At 28.9% G+C, this 18414-nt stretch overlaps 2 protein-coding genes across 2 annotated transcripts; both read left to right on the top strand.

Annotated features, from left to right (window-relative positions):
- Positions 1–334: 334 nt before the first annotated feature.
- On the top strand, positions 335–6248 carry LOC126656316 (uncharacterized). Its single transcript, XM_050350854.2, has 7 exons — positions 335–1114; positions 1242–1328; positions 1412–1624; positions 2833–2997; positions 3822–3875; positions 4323–4469; positions 5577–6248. Exons 1-7 carry the CDS (start codon positions 863–865, stop codon positions 5952–5954), a joined length of 1296 nt encoding a protein of 431 aa, XP_050206811.1. The 5' UTR covers positions 335–862; the 3' UTR covers positions 5955–6248.
- A 3750-nt stretch (positions 6249–9998) lies between these two features.
- Positions 9999–12314, top strand: LOC130014865 (uncharacterized). The gene is made up of 4 exons (XM_056103831.1): positions 9999–10036; positions 10484–10634; positions 11746–12073; positions 12304–12314. The coding sequence occupies exons 1-4, from the start codon at positions 9999–10001 to the stop codon at positions 12312–12314; spliced, it is 528 nt and encodes a 175-aa protein (XP_055959806.1).
- The last annotated feature ends 6100 nt before the right edge of the window (positions 12315–18414 follow it).

Genomic DNA, 18414 nt, shown 5'->3' with positions numbered 1-18414 from the left:
CCTCAGTTGCAATCATGTAAACGATTTGATACCTTAATTTCAAACGATTTTGTATCTTACGTTTCATTCCGTTAACTATTTAATTTCTATATATAATAGAAGGATCTTATTGTTTATAAAATAAAAACTGAAGTATCAAATCTTTTAATTTTTAAATAAGGAATATCAAATTGTAAATTATGACAAATATGACGAGTCTCAGAGTAATTTGCTCATAAATAAATAAGAAAAAAATAGAGAAGCTGACACAAAGAAGGAACATCTAGGGAAGTGAGAAAGACTCCCTAAAGCAAAGGAAATAAAACCCTTTGATTCAGAATCCTATCATAACCAAAGTAAAGAATAACAGAAAATAATAATTTATCATCACACCCCCATTTTGCCCCCTCTATTATTCTATTTCAACATTCAACCATAAAGCTAAAGTTTTCAGTCCTTGTATTGGAGACTGGAAACATTACCCTATTTTTATTTTTCCAAAAAATCATTTATAAAAATATATATATAAGCATGATTTCATCACTACCCTGTATTTATAACTCCATACCCACATGCCCAAATATACTCTATAGTTTTTTTTTCATTTATTTATTCTCCTCATATTCATGCATAGAAATTGAAGCTTGTCAGAATTTATAAATCCAAGTATTAGGAAGCTGCAATAAGAAGAGAATAGAAAAAAAAAAGTTGGGAAATGGTGAATTTTTATTATATTTTTCTTTAGAATAGTGATATTTTTGTTGGATGGATACAAAAATTAAGAATAAATTAATTTTCTTGTTTTGATCATCATAATAGAAGAAGACAAGAAGAAGAATTAAAGCAATGTAATAGAGATTTGATAGAAGAAGAAACAAATAATATGGCTTCTTCTTCTTGTTCTTGGTGGTGTAGTGAGATCTCAATCTCATTCTCATTCTCACCAATCATTTCTTGTTTTGTTTGTTTTCTTCTTCTTCTTTTTTCTTTAATTTCTCCGGTTTATTCGGCGTCGGAAAATATTACGGGTCGTCTGAAAAATCAAACTTTCCGACCTGATCAAGAGTTACACAAGCTAAAGATCATTAAAGAACATCTCAAGAAACTCAACAAACCTCCTGTCAAGACAATTCAGGTATTTCTTTTAAAGAATAGAACTCACGACCTTGGCAGAATACTGTCCAGCGTTATATTATTTGAGCTATAGCTCGTTATTCTCATTTTCTCCGTTAATTATGTTCTTGATTTTTTTTTTTGTGCAGAGTTCTGATGGAGATGTTATAGACTGTGTTTTATCTCATCAGCAGCCAGCTTTTGATCATATAAAATTAAAAGGCCAAAAACCATTGGTAATTTATTTGACTTTTAATGCACGTACAATTTTTATTTTCTTGGAATTTTTTGTTCATCATGATACGTCTGAAAAATTCAGGAGGCGCCGGAAAGACCAAAAGGGCATAATCCGACAGGAATGGTGTCGGAAAATTTTCAGTTATGGAGTTTTTCAGGGGAGACATGTCCTGAAGGGACCGTTCCGATCAGAAGAACAAAAGAAGAAGACATGTTAAGAGCTAGTTCTGTTCGGAGATTTGGACGGAAATTAAGAAGACATGTTCGAAGAGATACTAATAGTAATGGCCATGAGGTATGTTCTTCAAATTAATAACAATCACCAAAAATATTACATATAAAAAATTAAAATGCAAAAAGAAATTATTTAATTCTTTTGTTTTCTTTAAAAAGAGCCAAAAACAGCCTTAATCAACTCAAGAACTGAAAAGAAAATGGTCAAACAAACAAATGAGATTTTCTGCTAATTGTCTCTTTTTTTTCTTTTTTTCCATGACACTTTTTCTTGAAGACAAACTAGTGTTTTTGGTAATTAAATTATTAAAAAGAAAGATTAAAAGAGTAATAATACAAAATACTGCTTTTTGAATAGTGATAAGGTTTTAGATTTATTTAATCCAAGAGTTCAATTTATAAATGATCATTTTCTTCTTTCTTGAGTTTGATCAAGATAAACTATAAATTTATGAGTTTAATCCTTGAGTTTGATCATTTAATTTGGTGAATATTTTCTCTGAAAAGTAATCAATGAAACACATGACGAAAGAATGCTTATGTTAATTGCTATTTAAAGAAAATTAAGGAATTCTGCCATCTGAATGTTCTTTTATTTCAGTCATCAAGTTGCAGAATTTCATGGTTTCCTTATCAAGTAGTACTAGTTAATAGAACTATTTTTAAAAAATAATTTAATAGTCCGTTCCGTCAATTTTATAAGTCATAATAAAAATAATCTAAATTATATAGAATACAATTCAATATTGTAAGGTAATTTAATAATAAATTAATCCAAATTTAGAAAAAAAAATTATAATTTTTTTTTAGATAAGATAGTTATTTCTTCAATTATATATTAATTTTTCATAAAAATAAATCAAAAGATTAAAAAATACTTTTATCAATCAAACCATTCGTCTTTTTTATTTGCTAATTGGATATAATTGTCAGGATAAATTTACGGACCAAATTGTTAAAATTATTTTAGAAATATTTATTTCACTTAAATATTTTCTTGATAATTTAGCTTTTTATTCTTTATTTTAAATGAAGTCATGGCCAAAGATATGCCAAGTAAAAGAAAGGTGACGGTCCAATTAATTTTAAAGACAAATAAAAAAGAGAACAGAACTAAGTATATAGTTGATGAATTGTAGCATCAAGAATATAATATAAGGTAGGGAAATTCCTTATATGTAGGTAATGATAGTAACATATTCAACAAATATGCAATGTATTTTGAATATTTAGAGCCTTATTTCATTATCAAATTGTTGGGTTGTACAGCATGCAGTTGGATATGTGAGTGGAGATCAATATTATGGTGCCAAAGCAAGTATAAATGTGTGGGCACCCAGAGTTTCCAATCAATATGAATTCAGCTTATCTCAATTGTGGGTCATTTCTGGTTCATTTGGTGATGATCTTAATACCATTGAAGCTGGTTGGCAGGTTTGTCACTTTAAATTTATATTAATCAAACCTTAACATGCTAATTTAGAATGAGGAACTCATAAAATCAAATCAAAAAAATTATGATCAATGGGTCGTTTTTTTTAATAATTCGAATGGGGAGAGTGCTTATATTTAGGAGTCGAATTAAGAGGACAAGATGAGTAATCACTCCTCTCATCTATCGTATCCGCCTTTTCTTAACCTTTTAGTATTATTTTTTAATCGTCTAATTTTACCATCTCGATTTTCTTCTCTTTCACCTTTTTTATTTGCCGATTCTAACTCTCTCTCATCATACTGTTCACACATTATATAGTAAACATTAAAAGACATCTCTCACCTAAAATTATCCATTTATATTTTACTTTTATCGACTTGTTAGTGGAATTGTGATATTTTTTTTTCAACTCGGGCTAAATAATATGTCAACCATTTTGGTTTATTTTGACCTTTCTGCAGTCCGGGTTGATCCTCCAACTAAACCTAACTTCACTATAAACTCTATTTTATATTTTTAAATTTTCGACGGCAGTCCGGACTGCAGTCCACCTCTCGAATACTAGAGAATAAAATTGAAAAAAAAAAGATCGGAAGGTGGAAGATTGAATATGACAAGTCTATATCATAAAAATCTTCATCATCAATGTAAGATATGTAAACTTAGAGCTATATTCTATAATGAAAACAAGATATTCCTACATTTTTTCACATTTAAAGCAGTTTGAAAGCTCAACCACCTCTCATTTTTATTAATATGATATATATTAGTTGTTGTAGTAGCTATAAATGTTAAGTTTTCTTCTGCTTAAATAATTTTGCAGGTTAGCCCAGAACTATATGGGGACAACTATCCCAGATTCTTTACATATTGGACTGTAAGTAAAACATATAAACTAGCTTTTATTTTCTTGGAGTAATTGCAAAAATAATAATGAAATTTAGCATATTTTGTAATTTTAATATGAACTTTCAATTTTTGCAATTTAAAACACAAACTGTCAATTTTTAACAATTCGAAACAATGGGCAATTTTTTTATTGATGTCGGAACAATGTATATTCTGATGTCCGCATCTGTATTTTTTATTAAAAAAAATTGATGTTCTGAATTGCAAAAAATAAATAATACTAGTTAGTGTTTAAAACTGTCAGAATTGAAAGTTTGTAAAATTACACAACATGCTAAAATTGCTGATTTGCAATCAACCCTATGTTCTTCATATACTTACGTATTCTTTGTCTTGCCTTCAACTATAAGATAAAATTATAAATATATTTGTAATAGTAATAATGTTATTGTTATTATTATTATTATTATTACAGACTGATGCATATCAAGCAACGGGATGCTACAATTTACTATGCTCAGGATTTGTCCAAACTAACAGTAAAATTGCAATTGGAGCTGCCATCTCTCCAACTTCTGCTTATGCTGGTGGTCAATTTGATATCAGCTTATTGGTCTGGAAGGTAAATCAAATGCTCTATTATTTAATACGCTTAATTGCTTTAAAATTCACAAATTTTAGCGTCTTTGGAAAATTTAATACGAATTTTTAATTTTTCTATGTTGGACATAAACTTTTAAAATATTGTTATTCGATATACCGAGCAATTTTCTGTTAAATATTTGCTGATGTGGACGATGAAACAGTGTATACTGTGGCGTCCACGTCAATATTTTTTAACGGAAATTGCTCGGTATTTAATTCATGTGTTTCGCTGAAAATAAAAGTTCGTATTAAAATTATCAAAAACACTAAAGTATGTGATTTCTAAAGCAATTAAATCTATTTGATATGCCTATTGAATATACATATGAAGGGACCATTTTAATATAGCATTAATTTACAACCAACCTATTTGAATATGAACTAATTTTAACCAATTTCCTTAAGACATTGACAAATATCTAAACAATGGTACCATTTTGCCATGCTTTGATAACTTGAACCAGTGCCTGTAATTTTCTTGCACTTTTTCCTTTCTAAGATTCTCTTCTTTTACAAGTTAAATAGCTTTCCTTATTCCTCATCTTCACTTTTTCTTTTATCTTCTGGATTTTGTTTTTCTTTGCACATTTGATCACCTTATTATAATTATATTAGGAAATAGTATACCAATAGTGTCTTTCTAAAAAAAAAACTGTTATTTTAGAGTACAAATTTTATTTCTTAAAAATATATCATATGAATATTTATTTATTTTTTGATCGCAGGATTACTAACAAAGTCACAAATAAACTTCAAATTTACTGATATGAATTGTTATTTTAATTCCACAGGCAAATGTATCATTTACACATTCTATCAATATTTTTTATGCTAATATAACAACAAGATTTAAGCAAATATGGGGCTAATTGTTTACCTTTTCCGCACACCAATGACTTAAAAATAGCTTGAAATACTTTGATATATTTTTAAATAATTAAAATATTTATTTAAATAAAAATCGAAACACTAAAATAGTAAACTCAAAAAAAATCCGACACCGCAGATATAATTTTTTTTTACTATATTATATGAGCTTTATTGCATAATATAAAACTTAATTTATTTATTTTTGTGTTTGTAGGATCCAAAGCATGGAAATTGGTGGCTAGAATTTGGAAATGGGATATTAGTAGGTTATTGGCCTTCATTTTTGTTCACTCACTTAAGGGATCATGCAAGTATGGTCCAATTTGGTGGAGAAACTGTAAATTCAAGGGCTTCAGGATTCCACACTTCGACTCAAATGGGCAGTGGTCATTTTGCAAGAGAAGGCTTTGGAAAAGCTTCATATTTCAGAAATTTACAAGTTGTTGATTGGGATAATAATTTAATTCCCTTATCTAATTTAAGGGTATTGGCTGATCATCCTAATTGCTACGATATTCAAGGAGGAATTAATCGAGTTTGGGGTAATTATTTTTACTATGGGGGTCCAGGAAGAAATGTTAAATGTCCCTAAGGGTATATAGGGTGGGGTTTAATTTTTTTTACTTTTTTTTTTGTTTTTTTGTTATTATTTTGGGGTGATATTGGTTTCTTCTCAAGATCATTGGTGAGTTTTGGGTTATTCTTATATTTAATTAATTACCTTGTGTATTCTTTTTTTCATCTTTTTGCCCCTTAACTAACAAGTGGTTATTAATTTCCTCAAAAAAAAAAAAACAAGTGGTTATTAATGCAGTGCCTCCTTAGGGACTTATGTAAATTTAGAAAGAAAAACAAATCAAATGAATATACTATTTATTGCTTGTGATTTTCCTTTGCCTCTCTTATATTTGTGAGAATAAAATAAAATTGGATGAAGGTGCAAAATAACCCTTCAAGTTACTCAAAAGAGCGCATAAATCCTTTTAATTTTGTAGGCCATTTAAGCTCTTAACATTTTTAAATGTTACAAATAAGCTCCACACTTGGAAAAACTATAAAAATAACTAAATATGTGAGGGATTAATTCAAAAAAATAAACTAGAAGGGTTTAAGTGCTCTGTCCCGAAAAATTAAAGGACTTTTTTGCATCATTTAAAAGTATTAATGGCTCAAATGTTGAAAATTAAAAAGGTTCATATTCTTTTTGTGAATAATTTGAAGGATTTTTTTATATTTTTCAGAAAAAAAAGTCTTCAAATTAATGTTACTTTTATTACCTTTTCTTTCTCATTTTAGCAATGTTTTCTTTTTCTAACTATTACATTTTAGATATAATATTTCTATCTTTAGTAATATTATAGGTTAACTTTATTTTTTAACATTTTATTTTTGCTATAGTATTCCTATTTGAGATTTAAAATTTTGACATTCAATTATGGGACCATGCAAATGCCAATATATCTAACCCACTTTCTCAATGGGTTCATTAATCTTGCACATGACATTTCCCCTTGATAAATGCCTATTGGGTCCCTTAAATTAACATTACCCTTTTTTATTAGTTGTGAATTTATTAGTGGATGAATAGTGATTGTTAATTTTGAGTATAATATAATTGCTACTTTCTATTTACATAACTATCATGTTGGACCAATACTCAGTTTCTTCCTACTCATTAGCTATTATTTATGCAATATAATTATTTTTTGTGCTGAAATGCAATAATGAATGTTTCGCTTTTTCACCTTTTATTAATTTTTACCACCTACTTAAGAAGTATTTAAATTAATACTCCATAACCATTTAATTAAATAGAAATAATTATGATATATAAAGTAAGTACAAATAAAGGTAAAATAATTTTCTGCATCCACAGTTTTAATCATTTTATTAAATATATTTTTAAAAATAATTTATACATTGTGGTCCATTAATTTTGTGGATTGAAACAAATATATTCAACCCTCAATTTAAACCTATTTTTAAAAACATAATTCTCATTTTAAATCCATATAACTTTTTTAAAACTAAAATAAAAAACTAATTATATAAAATAAGCATTCAAAATGAAAAATAATACAAAAATAAATTTTGAAAATAGATATAATTTATTTATTTTTTTGAGAGGAAAAGTAGATATAATTTGAGACTTAGATATAATTGTCTCAATTTATAATTGACAAATCACAATGTCCAAATTATCGTTTAGGAATATATTAAATAAAATGATATGAATATAAAAAAAATATTTTATTAAAAATTAATTAATTTTTTAATTTATTATAATTAAATTAATTATCAATTCAAGACATAAAAGATTTGTTTATATTGCTAAAAGCTTAAGTTGTCATCCTTTGATTTCTTTTAAGTAATTATATAATCAAATGTTTGTCATAGTATATTTAATTATCTATTCATCATGCATCTGGGTACATAAAAGTCTTTAGTGTATTTCTAATATTTCGATTTTGAAATTCAATAGGACCAGTTGTTTAAGACCACTTTAAAATTTGAAATATATAACTATTAACTACTAACAGCTAACATAATCAAATTCTTAGTTAAAAATATCTGGGTTCATTAATTATAAGTTGCTCTACCTTTCTTCAAACATTTATTAGTAGATCTATGCATTATTGCACAAAAGTATAATTACTACTAATTCATTTACTAAAAAGATGAGTAAATTACCAATTAAAAATAAAATGATCTTACTTGAGGTGCTTAAGCCTATAGCAAGCAATTGAAATTGCAGTGCTCAAGAGTCTACTTGATCTATAAAATAATCATGAAAAATTGGTGCATGTGCATAAAAATGCCAGCTATCTTTCTCTTAAAGCTTACGTTTTCACATAAATGCAAGTGTTATTGAATTTCAAATACACGAAAACATTAATTATGATGCAAATAAGAGATTGTGAATTAATTAACATAATCCAAAGGCTCACATAAAACTAAGATTCTGTCATAATTGACATGAAAACAAACCCTAATTCACATGTAGTAGCTTGTGTTGCACTTTCGGTATTTGCTTTTGTGAGGACCAAAGTGTTATAATAAGTATGTTTCCTATTGAAACGCCATTTTGCACATAAATCAACTTCACCAACTCCTACTTTACTCTTTTCCCACCCCAAAGCTCAAATTCATTTCTATGGCAATAAAATTAGTTTTCCAACTTCACAATCTACTTTAGGGGATCCCCAAGCAATGCAACATTAAAAAATTAAAAAAAAGAGACAAAATAAACTCTAACATTTTAGAAACATACTTATTATAACTCTTAATAAACTTTTAAGATTACACTTTGTGTTTGATCACTTAAATATTTTTAATATATTTCTAATTTTTATTAATAAAGATATTGAATTTCGCTTCCATCTCCATCAACTGTAACTGCACGACCTCCACTTCCACTTTTTCTTTTTCAACTTCTTCTTCATCAGTCTCCGCCTTCACTTCTATGTTGCTACTCTCTAACTTGTCAGCGCTATGTTTTAGGAGTATTTAATTAATAACCGAACCATACTGGTTTATAAAGTGTGCTAATGCTAAAAATCACAAAAGATTTTTTTAATTGATAAACAATTTAAACTAGAGACCCAATAAACATTTTTCCTTTTTAATCAAAAAAATTAAAAATATGACCTCCTGATGTCGTCTTCTATGTGTACTTTATGTGTACTTTTAAAGAAAATACAAACATTTTTATTATTTACCTTATGCCTAAGGCTAAAATAAATAAACTCGATCCATCAGCTAAATGTAATAAGGAGACGGGGAAAAAGCTGACTTAAAAGGCAAGCTGGTGAGTTTACTTCTACGTATCTTTGAAAACATTAACACTTATTTATGAAAACCTTTGAAGCATATTTACTTTCTTGAAGTACAAGGAAACTTTGTTGAACTTGAAACAATAATAAAAATGATATAAGTCCAGGTATAGCTTTCAATGGTGGATTTGAAATCTATAAAAATAATGGAATTATCAACCACTCTATTAATTGAATCCACCAACCAACTATTTCATCAAAATGGTGACGGCGACTTTAAATATAGCAAAATGAGTTTTGAATCTGCAGACTACAAACCCTTTTGTGCCCACTTGCCAAAACAGGACCTACGAGTAAGCACGCAACTGAGTCGAGGTTACTTATGAGCTATTCGATTACTCAGTCGAGCTTAAGTTAATTACAAAGTCCAGTTCGAGTTTCAAAATACTCGAGTTAATTATACATAATTGAATTGATTTCAAATTTCAAATATTCTAACAGATTCGAGATCAAGCTCATAAAATAAAATTTGACGGAATTCAAGTCGAGTTTCAAGTTTTAGAATCAAGTTGAGCTTTAACAATATTTCCACTCGACTAGGTTACCTAATACCCAAATGTTAGGAAGACATTAGTTTTAAAATATATAGAGAAAAAATCTTCATCATCAATGTAAGATACGTAAACTTAGAGCTATATTGTATAATGAAAACAAGATATTCCTACATTTTTTCACATTTAAAGCAGTTTGAAAGCTCAACCACCTCTCATTTTTATTAATATGATATATATTAGTTGTTGTAGTAACTATAAATGTTAAGTTTTCTTCTGCTTAAATAATTTTGCAGGTTAGCCCAGAACTATATGGGGACAACTATCCCAGATTCTTTACATATTGGACTGTAAGTAAAACATATAAACTAGCTTTTATTTTCTTGGAGTAATTGCAAATATAATAATGAAATTTAGCATATTTTGTAATTTTAATATGAACTTTCAATTTTTGCAATTTAAAACACAAACTATCAATTTTTAACAATTCGAAACACTGGGCAATTTTTTTATTGATGTCGGAACAGTGTATATTCTGATGTCCGCATCTGTATTTTTTATTAAAAAAAATTGATGTTCTGAATTGCAAAAAATAAATAATACTAGTTAGTGTTTAAAACTGCCAGAATTGAAAGTTTGTAAAATTACACAACATGCTAAAATTGCTGATTTGCAATCAACCCTATGTTCTTCATATACTTACGTATTCTTTGTCTTGCCTTCAACTATAAGATAAAATTATAAATATATTTGTAATAGTAATAATGTTATTGTTATTATTATTATTATTATTACAGACTGATGCATATCAAGCAACGGGATGCTACAATTTACTATATATGCTCAGGATTTGTCCAAACTAACAGTAAAATTGCAATTGGAGCTGCCATCTCTCCAACTTCTGCTTATGCTGGTGGTCAATTTGATATCAGCTTATTGGTCTGGAAGGTAAATCAAATGCTCTATTATTTAATACGCTTAATTGCTTTAAAATTCACAAATTTTAGCGTCTTTGGAAAATTTAATACGAATTTTTAATTTTTCTATGTTGGACATAAACTTTTAAAATATTGTTATTCGATATACCGAGCAATTTTCTGTTAAATATTTGCTGATGTGGACGATGAAACAGTGTATACTGTGGCGTCCACGTCAATATTTTTTAACGGAAATTGCTCGGTATTTAATTCATGTGTTTCGCTGAAAATAAAAGTTCGTATTAAAATTATCAAAAACACTAAAGTATGTGATTTCTAAAGCAATTAAATCTATTTGATATGCCTATTGAATATACATATGAAGGGACCATTTTAATATAGCATTAATTTACAACCAACCTATTTGAATATGAACTAATTTTAACCAATTTCCTTAAGACATTGACAAATATCTAAACAATGGTACCATTTTGCCATGCTTTGATAACTTGAACCAGTGCCTGTAATTTTCTTGCACTTTTTCCTTTCTAAGATTCTCTTCTTTTACAAGTTAAATAGCTTTCCTTATTCCTCATCTTCACTTTTTCTTTTATCTTCTGGATTTTGTTTTTCTTTGCACATTTGATCACCTTATTATAATTATATTAGGAAATAGTATACCAATAGTGTCTTTCTAAAAAAAAGTATTATTTTAGTGTACGAATTTTATTTCTTAAAAATATATCAAATGAGTATTTATTTATTTTTTGATCGCAGGATTACTAACAAAATCACAAATAAACTTCAAATTTACTGATATGATTTGTTATTTTAATTCCACAGGCAAATGTATCATTTACACATTCTATCAATATTTTTTATGCTAATATAACAACAAGATTTAAGCAAATATGGGGCTAATTGTTTACCTTTTCCGCACACCAATGACTTAAAAATAGCTTGAAATACTTTGATATATTTTTAAATAATTAAAATATTAAATAAAAAGAAATAAAAATCCAAACACTAAAATAGTAAACTAAAAAAAAATCAGACACCCCAGATATTTTTTTTAAATATATTATATGAGCTTTATTGCATAATTTAAAACTAAATTTGTTTATCTATTTATGTGTGTGTAGGATCCAAAGCATGGAAATTGGTGGCTAGAATTTGGAAATGGGATATTAGTAGGTTATTGGCCATCATTTTTGTTCACTCACTTAAGGGATCATGCAAGTATGGTCCAATTTGGTGGAGAAACTGTAAATTCAAGGGCTTCAGGATTCCACACTTCTACTCAAATGGGCAGTGGTCATTTTGCCAGAGAAGGCTTTGGAAAAGCTTCATATTTCAGAAATTTACAAGTTGTTGATTGGGATAATAATTTAATCCCCTTATCTAATTTAAGGGTATTGGCTGATCATCCTAATTGCTATGATATTCAAGGAGGAATTAATCGAGTTTGGGGTAATTATTTTTACTATGGGGGTCCAGGAAGAAATGTTAAATGTCCCTAAGGGTATATAGGGTGGGGTTTAATTTTTTTAATGGGTTTTTAATTTTAAATTTTGGGGTGATATTGGTTTCTTCTCAAGATCATTGGTGAGTTTTGGGTTATTCTTATATTTAATTAATTACCTTGTGTATTCTTTTTTTCATCTTTTTGCCCCTTAACTAACAAGTGGTTATTAATGCAGTGCCTCCTTAGGGACTTATGTAAATTTAGAAAGAAAAACAAATCAAATGAATATACTATTTATTGCTTGTGATTTTCCTTTGCCTCTCTTATATTTGTAAAAAAAAAAAATTGGATGAAGGTGCAAAATAACCCTTTAAGTTATTCAAAAGAGCACATATTTTTTTTAATTTTGTTGGCCATTAATTAAGCTCCTAACGTTTTTAAATGGTGCAAATAAACTCCATACTTGAAAAACTATAAAAGTAATTAACAATGTGAAGGATTAAGTGTTCAAAAAAATAAATTAGAAGGGTTTAAGGGCTCAAATAGTCAAATGATCTGTCCAGAAAAATACATCTTCAAATGTTACTTTTATTACCTTCTCTCTCTCATTTTAGCAGTGTTTTCTTTTTCTAAATATTACATTTTAGATATTATATTTCTATCTTTAGTAATATTATAGGTTAAGTTTATTTCTTTTGACATTTTATGTTTTGCTATAGTATTCCTATTTGAGATTTAAAATTTTGACATTCAATGATGGGACCATGCAAATGCCAATATATCTATCCCACTTTCTCAATGGGTTCATTAATCTTGCACATGACATTTCCCCTTGATAAATGCCTATTGGGTCCCTTAAATTAACATTACCCTTTTTTATTAGTTGGGAATTTATTAGTGGACGAGTAGTGATTGTTAATTTTGAGTATAATATAATTGCTACTTTCTATTTACATTACTATCATGTTGAACCAATACTCAAATTCTTCTTACTCATTAGCTATTATTTATGTAATATAATTATATTTTGTTCTGAAATGCAATAATGGATGTTTTGCTTTTTCACCTTTTTTAATTTTTACCTTCTACTTAAGGAGTATTTAAATTAATATTCCATATTTGAATTTTTTATATTTTAAATTATAGAAGTAATTAAATATTAATTATAATAAAATAAAATATATACTATCATTTAGAAAATAAAATAACCATTTAATTAAATAGAAATAATTGTAATATTTTCATATAAAGTAACTACAAATAAAGGTAAAATAATTTTATATATTCACAATTTTGATCATTTTATTAATTATATTTTTAAAAATAATTTTTACATTTTGATCCACCAATTTTATGGATTGAAATAAATATATTCAACCCTCAATTTAAATCTATTTTTAAACACATAATTCTCATTTTGAACCCATACAACTCTTTTTCGACTAAAATAAAATACTAATTATGCAAAATAATCATTCAAAGATTTAAAAAATTATAAAAATAAATTTTGAATATAGATATTATAATTTGAGACTTAGATATAGTTGTTTCAATTTATAAAATTGACAGATCAGAATGTCCAAATTATTTTTTAGAAATATATTAGATAAAATGGTTAAATTATGGATATGAAAAAATATTTTAGTAAAAATAAGTTTTAATTTTAATTTATTATAATTAATAATTATAAATTCAAGACATAAAAGATTTATTTATTTTGCTGAAAGCTTTGTCGTCCTTTGATTTCTTTTCCCAAGTAATTATACAATCAAATGTTTATCATAGTATATTTATTCATCATGCATCTGGGTACATTAATAGCCAATTAGGTCTAGTTCAAGGGACTAACAATTTCTAAGTGTATTTTTAAGATTTCAGTTTCGAAATTCAGTACGGCCAGTTGTTGAAGACCACTTTAAAATTTTAAAAAAAAATCTAACTATTATTCATTAACTGCTAACGTGATTATATTCTACCTCTTATTTAAAAAATGGGTTCATTAATTGTAAGTTGCTCTACCTTTTCAAGCATTTTTGTAGATCTATGCATTATTGCACAAGAGTATAATTACTACTAATTCATTTACTAAAAAGATGAGTAAATTACCAATTAAAAATAAAATAATCTTTCCTCAAAAAAAAAAAAAAAATCTTACTTGAGGTGCTTAAGCCTATAGCAAGCAATTGAAATTGCAGTGCTCAAGAGTCTACTTGATCTATAAAATAATCATGAAAAATTGGTGCATGTGCATAAAATTGCCAGCTATCTTTCTCTTAAAGCTTACGTTTTCACCTAAATGCAAGTGTTATTGAATTTCAAATACTACACGAAAACATTAATTATGATGCAAATAAGAGATTGTGAATTAATTAACATAATCCAAAGGCTCACATAAAACTAAGATTCTGTCATAATTGACATCAAAACAAACCCTAATTCACATGAAGTAGCTTGTGTTGCACTTTCGGTATTTGCTTTTGTGAGGACCAAAGTGTTATAATAAGTATGTTTCCTATTGAAACGCCATTTTGCACATAAATCAACTTCACCTACTCCTACTTTACTCTCTTTTTTTTCTTCTTTCATCTACAAATGGAATTGCCTTTCCCACCCAAAAGATCAAATTCATTTATATGGCAATAAAATTAGTTTTCCAACTTCACAATCTAATTTAGGGGATCCCCAAGCAATGAAACATTAAAAAATTTAAAAAAAAAGAGACAAAATAAACTCTAACATTTATAACTCTTAATAAACTTTTAAGATTACACTTTGTGTTTGATCAGTTAAATATTTTTAATATATATCTAGTTTTTATTAATAAAGATATCGAATTTCTCTTCCATCTCCATCTCCATCAACTGTAACTGCACGACCTCCACTTCCACTTTTTCTTTTTCAACTGTAACTACTTCCTCTATTTATACTAGAAAAAATCTTAACTAGCAAGTAAACTAAAATAACTGCCTCAAGCATCATTTCTTCATGTTTCTAATAGCTCAGCAATAACAGGCTGTCAACAGCTCAGCAAACACATCAGAGAGCACACTCTTCATCAGCACACACACTTCACATGGTTAATAGAAAACCATTGCTCGTGTAACTAACTTCTTGATGATGTGGCAATCCATGTGATCAATCATGTAACCAATAAGGAAAAGCCAGATATCATATTATCTCCCCTCAAGCTGAAGCATAAATGTTGGAAATGCTCAGCTTGGAAATTGCAGAAAGAAAAACAGCAGGAGGAAGAGGTTTTGTCAAACAATCTGCCAGTTGAGAAGTGGTGGATATAGGAAGTAAATGAATAAGACCAGAAGCTAGTTTTTCTCGAATTAAGTGACAATTAATCTCTATGTGCTTAGATCTTTCATGAAAGACAGGATTTTAAGCCAGCTGTATTGCAGAGTTATTATCACAATAAATCTGAAAAGGAAGAGTTGCTGGTGTATGCAAATCCTGAAGCAGATAGGTTATCCATTGTACTTCACATGTGAGGGCAGCTAAGGCACGATACTCAGCTTCAGAACTAGATCTAGATATTGTATTCTGCTTCTTTGATCTCCAGGATAACAAAGAATCTCCTAAAAACACACAAAAGCCAGATATGGATCTTCGAGTGTCAGGACATGTAGCCCAATCTGCATCAGTAAAGGCAGTGAGCTTCATATTAGCAGATGAACTAAAAAATATGCCTTGACCAGGTGTGCCCTTGACATATCTTAAAACTCTGTGTGCAGCAGCCAAATGAGCATTTGTAGGACAATCTAGAAATTGACTGAGTTGTTGAACTGCAAAAGAGAGATCTGGTCTGGTTGTACAAAGATAAAGAAGCTTGCCAATCAACTTCCTATACTCAGTATTGTCATTCAATAAATCCTGATCATCTTTGATAAGTCTGCAGTTGGCTAACATTGGAGTAGGAACAGGTTTACTGTCCAAATATCCACTGTCAGTTAACAAATCAAGTGCATACTTCCTTTGGGATAAATGAATTCCTGATGAAGATCTTGCCACTTCCAATCCCAAAAAATATTTTAAAGTTCCCAGATCCTTAATACTGAATTCTTTATGCATATAACTTTTGATCATATCAATTGCTTGTAAAGATGTGTTGGCCAGAATAACATCATCAACATAAATGACCAAAGCCAGAAAATAAGAATCAGTATGTTGAATCAAAAAGTTTCAGTTTCAGGGGGAGTCAATTTCAAGTGACAACCGGATGTCCAGTCCCGGTTGCACTTGAGGGGGAGTGTTGAAGATAATCCCACATTACTTAGGAGAATAAATATAAATGAGTTTATAAGTGTAAAGGTTCAACCACCTATTAACTAGTTCTAGTTATTTTGATCATGGTTGAACCTAAACACTCTCATAAGCATGTGGATTGTCACATTCTCACCAATTTATGATTAATTACTCCCACCGATTTATCCAAAATAATATTTCTAATATGTCCCCATGCAGAAAGGCATTATTAATGTCTAATTGCTGCAGATGCCAATTCTTCTTGGCAGCAAGAGCTAATAATGTTCTGATGGTGGTCATTTTAGCCACTGGAGAAAAAGTGTCTAAAAAATCCAAACCCTCACATTGTGTGTATCCTTTTTCCACAAGTCTAGCTTTGCATCTATCAAGTGAACCATCAGACTTGTATTTAGTTCTGTACACCCACTTGCAGCCAATGGATGTTTTACCATCAGGTAAATCAGTAAGTACCCAAGTGTGATTGTCTTCTAGAGCTTTTATTTCTGAGTTCATTGCTTCCTTCCAGCAATCATGCTTGATGGCTTGATTATAAGTTTTTGGTTCAGTAAGAGCACTTATACTCACACTAAAAGTTTTGTGAGCCAAAGACAGTTTATCATAAGATAATACTGCTGAAATGTGATGAGGGGATGTTGTTTGTTTGGATAAAGAGGGTGGAAGAGAAACTGAATAATCAGTGAGATGTTTAGGTAATTGAGTTGATCTTGCAGATTTTCTGATTTCAGGAAAGTCTGTAGACTGAAAAAGTGGTTGTACAGGAATTGAAATCTGCTGAGGTGGAGAATTCCAGACAGCATGATCAGCTAATGGAGATGTTGATGTTGTTGGAGGGCTAGGAATAGATTGTGAAGTAGAATGAAAAGAATTTGGCTTTTGGTAAAGAATCAAATCACAATCTAAGTCAGAAGTAGATATGGTTGGTTTTTGAGAGATAAGAAATGGAAATTGATTTTCATAAAAGACAACATGCCTTGAAATAAATAAAGCATGAGTCTGTAAGTTGTATAACAAAAATCCTTTTGTGTTAGGGGGATACCCCAAAAACAAACATTTTATAGCTCTAGGATCAAACTTCTTTCTGTTAACATCAATTGTACTTGCAAAACAAAGACAGCCAAACACTTTTAGGTTATCAAATGAAGGCTGTTTGTTATAAAGTTTAAAGAAAGGAGTATTGTTATCAATTATAGGAGAAGGAGTCCTATTGATCAAGTATACTGCATGTAAAATGCAATGAGACCAAAACTTTAAAGATAAAGAGGATTGGAACCTGAGTGCTCTTGCAACATTCAAAATGTGTTGGTGCTTTCTTTCCACAGTTGAATTCTGCTCTGGAGTGTAAGTGCAGCTAGTTTGATGCAGAATGCCAAACTGCTGATAAAAATCTGTAAAAGCAAATTCTGGACCATTGTCAGATCTTAAGATTTTAATGGTTGTGGAGAATTGATTTTGAACATATTTTTGAAAATTCTGTAAGTGACATCTAGTTTCTGACTTTGCTTTCATAAAGAACACCCAAGTAAATCTGGAATAGTCTTCTACAATTGTCAAAAAGTATTTATATCCATGAATTGATTCAGTTGATACAGGGCCCCAGATATCAACATGAATAAGATCAAAGATCTTTGAAGTCTTAGAAATACTATGAGGAAATGACAATCTTTTTTGTTTTGCTAAGTGACATATATCACAAATTTTATCCTGTGACATCTTGATGGAAGGATCAAGTTGCTGCAGAAGTTTGAGCCTTGGAGCAGATAAATGGCCCATTCTGAAATGCCAAAGATCAAATACTGAAACTTGTTTGACAGTCATCACTTTATTGTCTGTATTGCTTTTCTCTTTTGTGTAAGGTAGTAGCTGATATAAGCCATCTCTTTTTTCAGCTAAACCAATCTTCTTCCATCCTTGAATTCCCTGGATAAAGCACAATCCATGATGGAGAATCAAGCATATATTACTGTCATTAGTAATTTTGCTAGCAGAAATCAGATTAAAATCAAATGATGGTACATGAAGTACATTATGTAACACCAAGGAGGGACTGATCTCAACAATCCCTATATGTGTAACT

This window comes from Mercurialis annua, linkage group LG7, assembly GCF_937616625.2.
Source record: "Mercurialis annua linkage group LG7, ddMerAnnu1.2, whole genome shotgun sequence".
NCBI classification, from domain to species: domain Eukaryota; kingdom Viridiplantae; phylum Streptophyta; class Magnoliopsida; order Malpighiales; family Euphorbiaceae; genus Mercurialis; species Mercurialis annua.
This window is presented reverse-complemented; position numbering and strand designations above follow the sequence as displayed.